Source organism: Vipera ursinii (genome assembly GCF_947247035.1).
Source record: "Vipera ursinii genome assembly, chromosome: 5".
NCBI classification, from domain to species: Eukaryota; Metazoa; Chordata; class Lepidosauria; order Squamata; family Viperidae; genus Vipera; species Vipera ursinii.
Genome location: NC_139518.1, coordinates 41181723 through 41196807, shown reverse-complemented (window position 1 = coordinate 41196807; position 15085 = coordinate 41181723). Strand labels below are relative to the sequence as shown.

The following is a 15085-nucleotide window of genomic DNA, read 5'->3' as shown; positions in this document are numbered from 1 at the left end:
GCCTGTCTGATATAATGATTCTGGAAGTACTGATGAGCCTTGTATTTCCTGTCCCACATTATGGCATGCCACCCTATCTGCATGTCATGGCCTTATAATGCTAGTAGTCTTCTATTCCTTAGGTGTATCCAATCCTTTATCCATACCAATATTGCCGCCTGATAATATTTTTCCCAATTCGGGAGGCCGAGCCCTCCCAGGGTGAGTGAGAATGTTGATGGTGCGATGAGTATCTGCTTAGAAAAATAACTGTTTCTTCCTGTTTACATATTGTAAATGTAAATCTGTGTGTGTACATGGCAAGGTAATATAAAAACAATTCAATTGATTGTTTATGATAGGTTGAAAAGGATTAGTAAAAAATACACGTAAAATAGATTTGGAATGTGGGACAGGTAAAGTCAAGAGTGAATCTCATAAAAAATGGACATGGGAGAAGTACAAAATAAAACAAGTGAAAAAATAATAGCAAGAAGAAAAGGTATATGTTACATTTAAATTAATAGAAAATAGATTAAATTTTTAGCCAGATGAATAAAGAGATAGACATGAGGAAAAAGGATGTGGCAATCTCTTGGAACAGTGTGGAAAAACATGTAAAGAATTAGGTTACAGAATACCACGGAAGTTTGTGAAGTTGTGCTTATATGAAGCATTAAAAAGATAGCTGGTGGAAAGATGAATTGAAAGAGATTGTGATGGACGGGGAAAAAAGAACATAAAGTGATTGCTTCAAAAATGGGGATGGAATAATGATATAGACTAGAGGGAGAAGAGTAGAGTAAGAAATGGCTGCAATTAAAAGAGCTAAAAGAAATACAGAATTAATTTGATAAAAATGGGAAATGGATGAAAAGATCTAAAAGTGATTTAGCAGAGTAAAGTGAGTACTGGAAGAAGTACTTTAGACACTTTCATCAGAATTATAATAATAGTAAAGAATGCAATTTGAAATAAACGTTATAAGTTAATTTTCAGGTAAAATTGATTGAAAGAAACTCATAAGTGCAAAGACAGTGTTGAAAAAAAGCTGCCTGAGTATCTAGTGTCAGTGTACAGTTGTAAAAATAGTAGTTATTTTATTATATGGAATAGTGATAATGAATTATTTAATGTATTGCATTTGTTCATGACTGGAAAGCTATTACTGTTCTGTTGTATAAACGAAATACTAACGAGAATTGCTGCTAAATATGTTTGGGATTGTTTGTTAAATATGTTTTGGAGGCTGATAGCATTCTAACTGAAAGATACAATAGGTGATGGGTAAATTTGGAAAATGTATTGGTGGCTTTAATCTGGACAAGAAATCTACAGGCCAAAATTCTGTTTTTCAGCAGATCATTAAGAAATTTACAAATGTGTGTGTGAAAATGTGAATAGGTTCAAATTATGAAATATCTTACGTAAATATGGAGTTTAAGTTGTTTCATGTAGGAAAATAAATTTACAAATTGCCTTGTTATAAATTATTGCAAATTATATAAATAATTATAGAAATCTGGTGAGCAATTCATGGTCTGTTGTGATTGAGTATTTGTTTAAAGAATAAAAAATAGCTGTATATAACCAGTTTGCTTCTGCCCAAATTGTTATATAAAAGTGAGAGTTAAATATATAAGAAGTAATGTATAATTAAGTTTAACACACTGAGAATTTGTAATTTAAGAAATGGATCTGGTATAACAAAGATAAAGTCAAGAAAAAAACATAATGAATTAATATAGATTTGAAAGAACTGAGTGACTAGTACTGATAGGTTTGGTTAATGACTGTTCATTCAGCAAGCATTTGGAATTATGGTAGTGCTGAACTAGTGATATTTATAATCAGTTCTGGCTGTCTTAGCATCTCCATGGTCACATGATCATGATCTAGGTGCTTGGCAATCAACTTGCACTTATGTAAGTTGTATCCCATGGTCAGGTAATCACAATTTGCAATCTTCCTGGCTAGTTTCCTCTAAACAAAATCAATAGGAAAGCTGGCAGGGAAGTTCACAAGTTGTTCCTGCTTCAGCCATTTTTTCACCCAAGAACATTGTCTTTGGAGTACAAGATGTCACAGCACCCACAATTTCCTAGCAGTTCTTGTAGAGTGCTGTAGCAGCTTCTGGTGTACTCTCCTGAACCCGGCAGCAGCCAGACCCTGGCTATGTTTGTGCGGGGCCATGGCAGCTAAACAGCAGTGAACCTCTCCCTGGCCATGCTCATGTTGTGCAGCAGAAGCTACTTATCCACTCACTGGAATGCTTGCAAATGCCCAGGACTTGTGACTTCCTACAGGCTTCCCTATTGACTTTTGCTTATTGAATGACATCCTCATGTAACAATCTGTGAGCCTCACTTAAAAATAGCAAAAAGGACTACTGGGAATGCTGTCACTAAACAATGCAGTCACATCGTGTTTTATGACCGTATTGCTTAGTGATAGAAATTTCACTCCCAATTACTATTGTTAAGTGAAAAATGCCTATACAAAAGAAGTACAGTGAGGTGGTATAGAGCAGGGCTTTTCAACCAGTGGTATGCATACCACCAGTGGTACTTTAGCACCTGGGTGGTGGTACGTGAGCCATAGCCAAGTGTAACAGGGGAGGGAACCAGGTAAAGCATCACCGCACAGACCTGGAGGAGATCAGCTGGAGCTGCAGAGCTTCGTGGAATCCCCAGGATCGTTGCACATGGTGACATGGTAATTGGAGCTTCTGGCACACCTGGAAGAGAAAAGGAGGGGGAGGGTGGAGAGAAGAGAAGGTATAAAATGGGCAGAGCGAGAAGAGAAGAGGCTTTTCTTACCAAAGCAATGAGAGGACGCAGAGCAAGCGGCCTGTTTTTGGAGGAAAGGTGAGTGAGCGAGTGGTGTGTTTTTAGGGAAAGGGCGAGCAAGCGAGTGGCGTGTTTAGCAAGCACGTGTTTTCGGGTGAAGGGTTAGCGAGCAGCCTGTTTGGAGAGTGGCTTGTTTTCAGACAAAGGGTGAGTTAGTGCGCGGCCAGTTTCATGAGGGGCGTGTTTTCAGGCGAAGGGTGAGTTAGCGAGCGGCCTGTTTGGCAAGCAGCGTGTTTTAGGGTGAAGGGTGAGTTAGTGAGCAACCTGTTTGTTGAGTGGCGTGTTTTCCGGCAAAGCACAAGCGAGTGAGCTGGACAGGAGCCTAGGACCAGTGCGTGCAGCTACAGCTGAGCCACCCAAAAGCACCGATTAGCTGGAGCCCGGCGCTGATCTTGGTGCTTCCGCTGAGCCCTGACAGCCCTGCAGAAATGTTAATCAGCTGTCAGGGCTCAGCAGAAGCACCAGGATCAGTGCAGGCAGGACGGAGGGAGATGGGAATGAGAAGGAGGGAGGCAGGGTGGGAGGGAAAAAGGAAGGAAGGAACCCCCCCCCAGTAATCACAGTGTTGATGCGGCCCTCAATGAAATTGAGTTTGACATCCCTGATATAAAAGGTTAAGTGAATCTGGTTTCCCCATTGACTTTGCTTGTCAAAAGGTTGCAAAAGGGGATCACATGACCTTGAGACACTGCAGCCATCATAAATATGAATCCATTGCCAAGCATCCGAATGTAAATCACATGACCCTGGGAATGCTGAAACAGTCATAAGTGAAAAATGGTCATGTCACTTTTTTCAGTGCCGTTGTAAATTCAGACAGTCACTAAGCAAACTGTTGTAAGTCGAGGACTACATGTACTTTATCACTTTTTTTTGGTCATCAAGTTTTTGACACCTTGCTAGGCGACTAGTGGTACTCAGATATTGCCATATCCTAAAAGTGGTACAATGGGTGAAAAGGTTGAAAAGCCCTGGTATAGAGACAATGAGTGAATACCAAATTTCTTTGTTGTTGTTGTTGTTAATAACATTTTATTTTATTTCCAAAGTTAAAATACAACATTAGAAAAAGAAAAAACTCTTTAACAGTTGTTTTCTGGCAGCATATAAGTCTCTCACAATTTCCTTCAGCCTTCCTAAGAAGATCCAGTCCATCAACCATCAGCTCCATCATCTCCACTGTATTTATGCCCCTTTCAGTCTCCTATAGGAACTCTCCTATTCTCTTTCAAATCTATTAATGACAAATTAAATTCCAGTCCAACCAGCATTACAAGTCTGATTTAACTACTGTCACGTGTATCTGAGTGTCATCTTTAGGTTGATGTAAAGCTATTGTTAATTCATCAGATCTTTTGTTTAGATTTTCATCTAGAGTTTGTAAATTGAAAAACATGGTTTTTTGTATTGTGGGGCATTGTAAAAGAATGTACGGTAGAGTGTATAGTGTTCAAAGTCTTTCATTTATTACTGCTGTAATTTTAATATAGTTCCAATTCTTCTTATGACTGAACCTCCACAACAAAACATAAGCAATTTTGTCTCAAGGACAAAGAGAGTAAATGTTCCATAACAGAGTAAGCACAGAAGAAACAAATAATAATTCCCACAGTGGAGAGTAAATAAAAAAGGGGGAAGTTTCTGTTTCTTTTAAAAGGAAATTAAAAAAGACCAGCAATGTATTCCAAAATAGAGTAAAACAACAAAATTATTTTAAGAACAAATGAAATACCAAATCCTTAAATAGAAAGCCATAGAAATGTAAATGTAAATGAAATTTAATTGCTTTCACTACCAAAGGGAAAGTGCTCATGCTGTCGATTTCCATGCAGCAAAAGAGACTATTTAAATCCAAAATAAAATAATATGAAATATTCAATGGGTTATGAGATAAATCAGCATTCAGCCAGATGTCTAATAGTTAAAAATGTAGTCAAGACAAAAGTAAACTTCAAAACATGATATTAAAACCAGGGTGTGCCTAAAGAAACAACGACTGGAAAAGATGAAAAACAAACTCTGGCTGGGCTTGCCAAGAATTGCGAGCCACTGATTTCCAGGCAAGTACATAGATATTTGACGGTTCTTGCGGAGTAACTTCCAAGTTACTCCGGTTCAAGACCTGGAGAGCATGCTGCCAAAGAACCAGCTTTGTTTGTCAAGAGGAAAAAAAATCACCTCATCTTTCAATGTGCCATTTTATGGATACGTTAAATTTCACTGTAAATATATGAAGAATACTGAATAGATTCAGAAGTAGGGAAATGCCAAGAAAGTTAGATGGAGCTGATATACTATAAAAGTGAGAGGAGAGAAATTCAAAAATCAGAAGTAATGCTGTATGTATCGTTATATAAGCATGGTGAAAGCAAGTACAGGTTTACAAAGACTGAAAAATATAGAGAGGTATAGATACTGATATAAACAAGATTTAATTATATTTTATTTTTTCTTATCTCATGCCTTATTTTTTTTCTTAGCACTAGTTATTGTTTAGCTATGCTTACATTGAACAAAAATGGCATGAAGGATATTACATATGGATGTATGCAGAACCATTTGAAGTTATGTTGAATCTTCCCAGAGCTACTTGTAATCTGTTTTGGAGTTACGATGCCCTCATTACACACACACACACACCCAGAGAGAGACAGAGACAAAGAATCACATGATCATTAATGACACATCTTTATCTAAATATGCTGCCCATCTTGTCTAGAGGCAACTCTAGATGGCTTACAATCAATAAAAGCAACAATATGAAACTTTAAAACAATAAATAGTAACACTAAAATTGATTTTAAATTAACAAAGTTGGGATGAAGGGAGCCAGATTTACTCGGGGAGGAGGTGGGTTCTAATTTTAAACCATTAACCACCGCCAAAATGGCACCCCCAATTGGGGCACTAGGCCAGTTGGCACAGATCTTCAGGACCTTTCATAAGGCATGGTTGTGGATTTTACCTCAGAAGGCATGATGTTCCAGAAGGCGGAAATCTTAATTACTGTTTGCACCATCCCACAGGCACATAACCATTGTTTGCAATGCTTTTTGCCAGATTCTGATACTTACTTCAGTTTCTGGGGGTGGGGGGTAGGCTATTTGGGAGAATAAATTAACCACTTTTGCATTTTATTAATGATCACTGTAAAAAAGATTGTAACTTTGAATGTGGTTACATGATGCTTCAGGTGTTAAAATTGCAACAGTTTATTACTTTAATTCTGGGCACAATACCGGTCATAAGAACCAATACATTCACATTCTTTTACATGTATGCTTTAGGGACACAACTTTTAAGCTTCGCAATATAATCACAACATAATACAGGTAGTCCTCAAGTTACGAATGTAATGGAGCCTACCCATTCCACTCGTAACTCAAAAACTCGTAGAGTGAATCTCATACCTCGAATGCGATAACTCCCTTGTTAAAATGCACGCGGCTCGTTAAGCGAACATGAGGTATCTCAGGGTGGGAAAGGCCTAGTGATGGAACAGGCCCCCAAGGCCTCCCTGACCCACTAAGATACTGCATGCTTCCCCCTCACTTCCTGCTGTTCTGTACTCACCTGGAAAAGATCCTCTCTGCCACGGGTTCTGCTGGCACCGCCTGGATCTGAGGCCGGGGGACATTTCTGCGCCCCTCCCACAGCCAAATCTGGGCTCTGGAGGCCTTTTCCAGGCCACTGACGCCTGGATTTGAGGCCAGGAAATGCTTTCATGCCCCTCCCGCAGCCCAATCCAGGTTCCAGAGGCCTTTCCCAGGCCATTGCCACCTGGATTTGAGGCTGGGGATGCTTCCACACCCTGACACGGCCCGATCTAGGCTCCAGAGGCATTTTCCAGGTAGCCCCGTACCTGGAAAACATCTCCAGAGCCCAGATCAGGCCACGGGGTGGGGCGCAGAAGCATTCCCCAGCCTTAGATCCGGGTGGCAGCAGCCTGGAAAACGTCTCCAGAGCCCGGGTGCTTGGAAGCGCCCCCCCCTCTGGCCTCAGATATGGGTCACAGTGGCCTGGAAAAGGCCTCCAGAGCCCAGATCAGGCCAGGTGGGCATGGAAGTATCCCCTGGCCTCAGATCTGGGTCACAGCGGCTTGGAAAGGGCCTGTGCCACCGTCAGCGCAATGCACCTTTTGGCATTCTGCCACGAGCACCTGAATTGGCACAGTGTGCCATGTGGCCTCCTGCCACAAGCGGCCGCCAGCAGACAGAAGTGGGACAGCAGCCACACAGGCTCCTGCTGGACAGGTCTGCTGGTGCCAGGGGAGGCAGGTGTCAGGGAGTGGGAGGCCTGGCTGAAGGGGCCTTGAGGTAAGTAGGGGCCTTGAGGTAACCAGAGGGTGGGACGGAGTGGGGAGGTCTTAACTAGTGGTTATTTTTGGAGTAGGGCTTATATTGGGTGTACAAACTAGGTCTTATTTTGGGGATATCTCTTATTTTCAGGGAAAGATGGTACATATGTTATTTTTGAGAGGCTCATATATATGATAGGAAGGACACCCCAAACAGGAAGTCCAACATATACTGTATATGGCACGGAGCCAGAATATCTGTGGAATCTAAGGCCATCTACTTCATCCTATCAAATCTTATTGGGTAGGCACTGAGGTGGATGATAGAATTTAACAAGGATGTTGAAAGCTTAACTTTGGTTTTTAATGTTTATGGTTTTAATAGATATATGTATTATGCTTTTTTAATTGATGTTGTTTAATTGTTGATGGGAGCCTCCAGAGTTTGATATAAGATGGCTGGATATATAAATGTTTTAAATAAATAAATAAATACCTCAAGGGTGATAGTCAAATCATTAATTAATTAAATCAATTAATAAATAATTCAGAGATTTAAGATGCTGGTACTTACCTTTAAAGCCCTACATGGCTTAGGCCCGGGATACTTGCAGGACCAACTACTGCCGGGAACAAATTCCCATCGCCCAGTACGGTCACACAGAGAAGGCCTCCTCAGGGTACCGTCAGCTAGGCAATGTCGGCTGGCGACCCCCAGGGGGCGGACCTTCTCTGTGGGAGCGCCAGCCCTATGGAATCAGCTCCCCCCTGAGCTTCGGATGCCCCAAAATCTCCAATCCTTTCGCCGCGGCCTCAAAACACTCCTTTTCCACCAGGCTGACCTGGACTGACAGGCATTTTAATTAACTATATTTAAAAATTTTAATTTATTTTTAGTTTTTAATTTTAATTTATTGCACAGATGATTTTAATTTTATTTTTATCTTAATTTCTGTACTTATTATATGTTTTGTTGTTAGCCGCCCTGAGTCCTTCGGGAGATAGGGCGGGATATAAATCCCATCAATAAATAAATAAATAAATAAATAAATAAATAAATAAATAAATAAATAAGTAAATAAGTAAATAAACAAACAGATCTTTTATTTGCTTAGATTCAGGTGTTGATAATTTATAGCTCTCCAGATGTTGGATTTCAATTCCCTTAAAGTCAAGGCATTATGGTCAGTGGTGATGGTACTGGATATTATAGTTCAGTAAGATAACTTACCAGAACTGCTGACTATACCGTCTTCATATTAGTAATTTTATGAGTGGAGATAATTTCAGAGCTTATAGTGGATAGTCTCAATTTACTGAATTAGTTTCAATTTATAGTATCTACCATTTGTATTAACACTAAATATTACTGTTTTTATTATTTATTTATGCACTTATGCTTACTAATTTATTTTTAATTTGCATTTTCTTTCAGGGATTCTACAAATGAAACTACTGCACATTCAGATGTTGGTAGTGAATTGGAAGAAACGCAACTGAAGGGGAAAAGAAAACGTGGCCGTCCTGGTAGACCTCCAGTATGCTATTTTTTCTCTCTGAATACCTGTTAATATTGTACCATTTATTTTTTTAAATTTTTACATTAGCAATTGTTGATGCTGCTACCTGTTTGAAGACTTGCGCTGTATATTGTAGAAGTGGCATGCCGGCATTATTTATTATTACAAGAGTTAACTAACATGTAAGAAGAATTGACTTTTCATATTACATTTTTAAAAATTACATCCTGGTTGTTGTGTTTGCCCAGCAGTGAGCAACCTCATAAGCTCCATGTAGGTAAGGGCTAAAATATCAATATATAGCTCGTTCATATGTCTTGGGAGTTGTAAAGGAAAACAGTATGGAGAAGGATCAATCTCTATTCCAGCCACTCGCTGCCTCTCCAGTAACTGATTTGTGAAAGAGTGAAATATATGGTAATGATGTCATACAATATGCAATTTAAAAAATGAGGAAAAGAGAACAGAAATAAGATCTGGACATTTTTTATCATTAAAAAAGACAAGAAACGGTGGGATTGCTTAAAAGCCATCTTCTTTAACTCTTTATTAAATAAACAAACCCAAAACAAAATTAACAGCTCCCCAGTTCATATGTTAATAAGCAACACATCATCAGTGCTCCAAATCAGGTTGTTTCTGTTTTGCCAGTGTTATATTGTAATTCTTCTGTAATGTGTTATAAAATAACAACTTCCTCTATCTGTAAAAATTTCACAATTCTTTTCCTCAATAGATTCCAAATAATGAAGATTATAGCCAACAAGGATATGTATATCCATGTTACTTAGTAGTCTAAATTCATAGTAACAGGCTTATGGATATGTTAATCCAAATGTGCAAGTGGCAGGGAAAGGCAAGGCCAAATCATCTGAGTGAATGTTTCTACTCTTGAATTGCATTTCTGACAGCAAATAAATTATAACCAACTCTTACTAAGCATTTTAAGGTATTATTCATGTTAACGTAATAAGTTACATTTTTAAAAAAGTCGTCTACTGTTTATCAAAATCGGACATTCAGGCAATAAATTTTACCAAATTTCTTCAGTATTTTATAAAAACAAACTACAGGTTTAGAACTCAATTTATTTTTCCAAAATCTGTATAAAATATGGAATATTAGAAACAACTATAGCATCATTAAGTAACTGAAGCGTTCATTAAAAGTTCTATCAAGAAATATGTTGGATAAATGATAGTCTGTTTAATTCTTCATAAGTTATTAACGCTGTTCTATCAGAAATCAGTTAGTTCTCAGTAATGGAATGAGAGTTTTCCCCAAATAGATTCTTCCACTACTATGTTTTAAAAAACTATTCCATGATATGAGCTATTCATAGTCTAAAGGTCAAATTATTTCTGTGACCCACTAATTTCCATATTTATTTTATAACATTAATGCAGGAATTGAAATTGATTCCTGAAGAAAAAATATATATGCTAGTGGGGCGGTGCATGCTTTTAAAATTATTTGTAAAACGGTATTCAGAACTTAGACAAGCATAGCACCTGCTATTCATTAAAATATGCATAGCTTTCTTGCCAAGTTTCAGGTAAATACGCTTTTGCAAGTTCCATTACACTTGTTCCAAATAATTTCTGATATGTGCAAGCAGTCTTACTGGTTAGAATTCCAGTTAATCAATTTGAACTTTTCTGAAAGTTCTGATTCCTGCAACAAAAACAAAATCTATGACTTAGAACAAGGGTCCCCAACCTATGGGCTATGGCCCACTACTGGGCTGCAGCAATGGCTGGCCGGTGTGTACATGTGCACTTCCCCCCCCACTCGCACCAGCACCTGCGCCCCTGTTCGCATATGTGCATGGGTGCAAATAGGGTTGCTAGAGCCAGACGGGTGTATACAGCTCATTTGCACATGCGTGAACGGGGCCTCTAGTGCCGGGCAGGTGTGTGCGGCCAATTGTGCATGTGCAAACAGAGCCGCTAGTGCCACACCAGTGCACGTGGCACCATTTGCATGCGTGCGCATGCACCAATTTGTAAGCTGCTCTCCTTCCCTCCAGGCTGCGAGTCTGGAAAGGTTGAAGACCTCTGACTTAGAAGTTACAACTAAAGTAATGTGAAGGAAAAAAATTGGAACAACTTGTTAAATATATGTATCAAGTTCAAAGTTACGTTTGTTTTAACACAACTGCTCAAGGAAATTCTAGACACCTCTCCAGGCCTTCTTTTATTTTAATTGAAATTGGGGATTCACCAGTTCAGAAAATTTAGTTATTTATAAAATCTTTATAAATAAAAGAGAACATAATCTAAAATACCAGTTTCTAAACATTTCAAAGTTATTATTCATAATAAAGTCTAATTCATCCCATTATATAGTATGATCATACATGCCACTAAGCTTGAGAAAAAAATTAAGAATATAAATTTCTGCTTTATCTCTAAAGCATAACATCACCTGCACATAGCAGAAATTTATACTCTGCCTCATCCCTTCATGGTTTCAAACTTTCAAACAGATTGGGACTATACATTTAAAGAATTAGGATTACTTTTTTCCGCCAAATTTAAAAGAAGAAATCATCCTTGACATTTACTGCTGCATACATATTACAAAATCACTGTTAGTTTTCAGGATAAGCAATTTCTGCAAAGCAGACTAAAACAGTAAGCTGTAATTAAGCTAAGAAATAAAAATCAGAAGATAAGAGTAAAGAAAAGGAAATCTGACTAAATCTATAGTACTACAATTCACATTACTTTTATATCATTGCAAACCATTTGTTTATCTTCTACCATGCCCATTTGCCATCAGAAGCAGAAATACTTTCTTGCCTGTTTTGCTGTTTGACAGTAATTTGAGTTTGAAAGAATGGGTGTTATAGGCAGATAAAGATCAGTTAAATTTAGAATCAGTTAAATTTAGAAATGAGGTATCTTAGTTTAGAGGCAATTACTTTTAATGAGTTCTTAAATTTTTGCTTTCTCTTTAAATATGTAAACAAATATTTAAATAGTTTTTTGGAATTGTGTGTGGAATATGGCATACAGGTATATAGAACAGGTACAAATATCTTTTGGAGGTGGGACAGAACATTACATGGAATTTTTCTTTTTCCCCCCGCCCTCCCCAAAATAAAATAAAATAGGCACTTGGATAGTTGATAAATTGAAACAAAGGAATATAGCTAAGTCTCTGGTCCCCTGAAAAGCTTTTAATACTATTGGTTAGTGGCATCATTTGGCTTCTTTTGTGTGATCCACCCTGTAAGGCCATATTAACAGTGTGCTGGGAGATTACTGTTTAATTACCATGGGGTGTAATGTAACTAATAGTCAGTTTAATAGTGGGCTGGATGGGGAAAAATATCCAAAATTAAATCCAGATAAGCAGAAATATTCTGGCGTGCAGAAAAGTAAATTTGGAAAAAAAATCTTTGTTTGAATGGGTTTATACTTCTTCTGAAATAGCAAGTTCACTATATGGAAATGATCCTTGATCTTCAAAACTTTTTTTTTGATCTTCAAATCTTATTAGGTTCACAGGTGATGGCTTTGGCAGGCACTGTATGGATGACTAGTGTGCCAATGTATGACTGTTTAGGGCCTGTGAAAATTATTCACAAGTTTTGCAAAACACTGTACTTTAGAATTGCCCATGGAAAATGTCTAGAAGTTACAGTTTGTGTATATGCAACAACTAAATTACCAACCAGGGAAAGTTCCTGGTGATGAAGTATCAGAAAAACCTAGGAAACGATGAGGAAAGTCCAAAAGTGAATCTGACTGACCATGTATACAAGCATATGTTCCAAATCTGAATTTATGCTGTGGCAATTAAGGAATGCTGTGGCAATTAAGGAAGGCAAACTGTCATTATTGGGGATTGGGGTTTTAGATTTTAGATTTTAAATTTTAGAATGTGTTTTATTGTTTAGGGCTACTTGGTTTAATTTATTTTAATTTTTGTATATTATGTGTTGTATATAGTGTTTTAATTGCCCTGTACACCGCCCCGAGTCCTTCGGGAGAGGGGCGGTATATAAATCTAAATAATAAATAAATAAATATTGATTGCTTGTTGCAGATGATTGTTTAGGCTAGTAAATTATTTCCTTGGAGACATGGACCAAGGCCACCTGTTTAGCCTCTGTGGTTATACTTGGATTTGCAGAGTTTTGACTCCTAGAAAGAATCGGATGTGACTAGGGAGTTGTCAGACTTTGTTTTCTGGAGCAACTCTGGGCCTGTAAATTGAAGAATTAGGTAGGATGTTCAGTGGCATGAATGACCCTGTCACTTATGTGTTTGACCCATGCTCCTCATGGCTCTTGAATGAGCTAGTGTGACCTATTGAATTTGGTTACTGCTTCTCTATAGATGTTAGTGCCAGAAGTCTGGAAAATTATGTTTCAACAAAATTGTCAGCTATCACCTACTCCTTTTTGGGGGGAAATTGTTAAGCATATAGTTGCAGAACACCCTAAAGGAAATGGATTATCTGTACACTTTTTAATCAGGATTTAGGTATCAAACAGTCTGAGCAGATCCATCTAGGAGGAGTGACTGGTAGTGCCCAGGAAAGTGAAATGAGAAAGCCTTACTTTTCTATCATACTTCTTTGGCAAAGTGCCGATAATGGTTGTCTCAGAGCTACTGAACCTTTCCACTGAACTTTTGGAATGTAATTTTTTGTCATTGTTATAGTGTCTAATTTTTTGTTTGCTTTTTGTAACTGCTATTTTTAGTCTTGATTCAACAAGTTTGGGGTTTTGTGGTATTACGGTGATTGTTTAGTTTATTTCTTATTGTGATTGTTTACTATAATCATTTTTATTTTATTATGGATTTTCTATTGTATTTTATCATTTTGTAGGGCCATCAGGATTCTGAATGCTTTACCGGATTATAATAATGATAGTGATTATGATGATGGTGATATTTAAAAGCTCTGCACTTAATTGACTTGTTTACCAGGCATAATTTAACATCCTTATGATATCTTTAAGATATCCTAAGAGATATAAGGCATGCTAGTCTGAGGAATTCTTTCCTGTTACAAACCGGCTCAAGATCTCAAAGAGATGCCTTTCTGAAAATACCTTCACTGCCAGAGGTTTATTTATCTGACATGCACAAGAGGATCCTCTGCCTAATTCCAGTGCTATGGAATGCATTCCCAGAGGAGCTGTATTTGGCCCTAGCTGGGTAATCAATCTGTAAAGTGTGCAGAATCTGACACTCCAGTAAAATAACTAAGCCTTTACTGCTTTAAATGTTTGCCCTAAGTAATTTTTCCATTTCTTTAGCTTTCATCATTCACTTCCTTTTTTCTACATTTTTGGCAGGTTTCCCAGTATGATAATTTCCCCCCTCCCTCCGTGTCCCCAGCATCTTCATGGGCAAAGAGATACTGATATGCTTATTAATGTTTTACTGCTGCACAGTTTATGGGCATATGAAACGTAGTGGATTTTTCCTGCAGATAACTCACTTTAAATGTGTCTCTATAATCTCCTTGCCTGACAGGAACATTAGATTCTCCAGAAACAATTTTTTCTCTCTGTGTGTATGTAGCTTACAATTAAACAAATAAAAATACAAAATATAAACAAAAATTAAAATACAGAGCAGTCAGGCATGATGTAACCTTTTATGCATAGAGCCGAGAGACTAAAACTGATCTATACGCAGGGTTCCAGCTTGAGCACAAAGCACGTTTTTCAAGGCCTTATAAAAGGTTAGCAGGAATGGGGCCAATCTAACAATATTCCAAAGGGTGGGCGCCATGGCAGAAAAGGCTCTTCTTCTGGGCTTTACCAACCAACACTTACTACCTGACAATATCCCTTCCTGTCAGATCAGATAGGATGGGTAGAAACAACTGGGGAGAGATATTCCATAAGTAAGATGGTCCGAGTCCTAAAACACAAAGGGCTTTAAAGGCAACAGCCAACAAATTTCCTTCTCATTCCTTTGGGTGGTATTTTCTTTGACTTAATATTGCTTAGTGCTTTTCCATCCACATACATACATACAGGTTTTGCCCAAGGAGCTGTCAGGCACTTTGGCTGAGGTCTTACCTGCAGCCTCATATAGGCATGTGACAGAGGCCCTGGGCTGGATTCATCCTCTGTGGCCTCTTGGGGTTCTCCTTCTCTTTCAAGGATTTTGTTATACTATTCTTAAAATTCATATTATATTTAATAATGATTATGGTTTTATTATATTTTGTATACTACGTTAACAGTACTATTCATTTTCAATGACAGAGTTTTGAGGCGAATCAATCCTCTTCTCTCCATTCAAAGTCTAAGAATGTTATAACCCATAATTCGTAATCTCAACCTTTGTATGTTGCTTGTATTTCATTAAATTCTGTCAGCATTTCAGAAGATGGTAAGATAAGCAATACATAGTGACTTCAGAATTGGTGTTTTGCTTTTACTATTTTTACTATTTTCCATAATC

General features: G+C 37.9%; 1 protein-coding gene across 1 annotated transcript in view; it reads left to right on the top strand.

Annotated features, from left to right (window-relative positions):
• Nucleotides 1–15085, top strand: part of STAG1 (STAG1 cohesin complex component) — a 180078-nt gene that overhangs the window by 54239 nt on the left and 110754 nt on the right. Inside the window, exon 3 of the mRNA XM_083363714.1 lies at nucleotides 8561–8663. Coding sequence (XP_083219840.1) covers nucleotides 8561–8663 — 103 coding nt within the window. The remainder of the gene's footprint in view (nucleotides 1–8560; nucleotides 8664–15085) is intronic.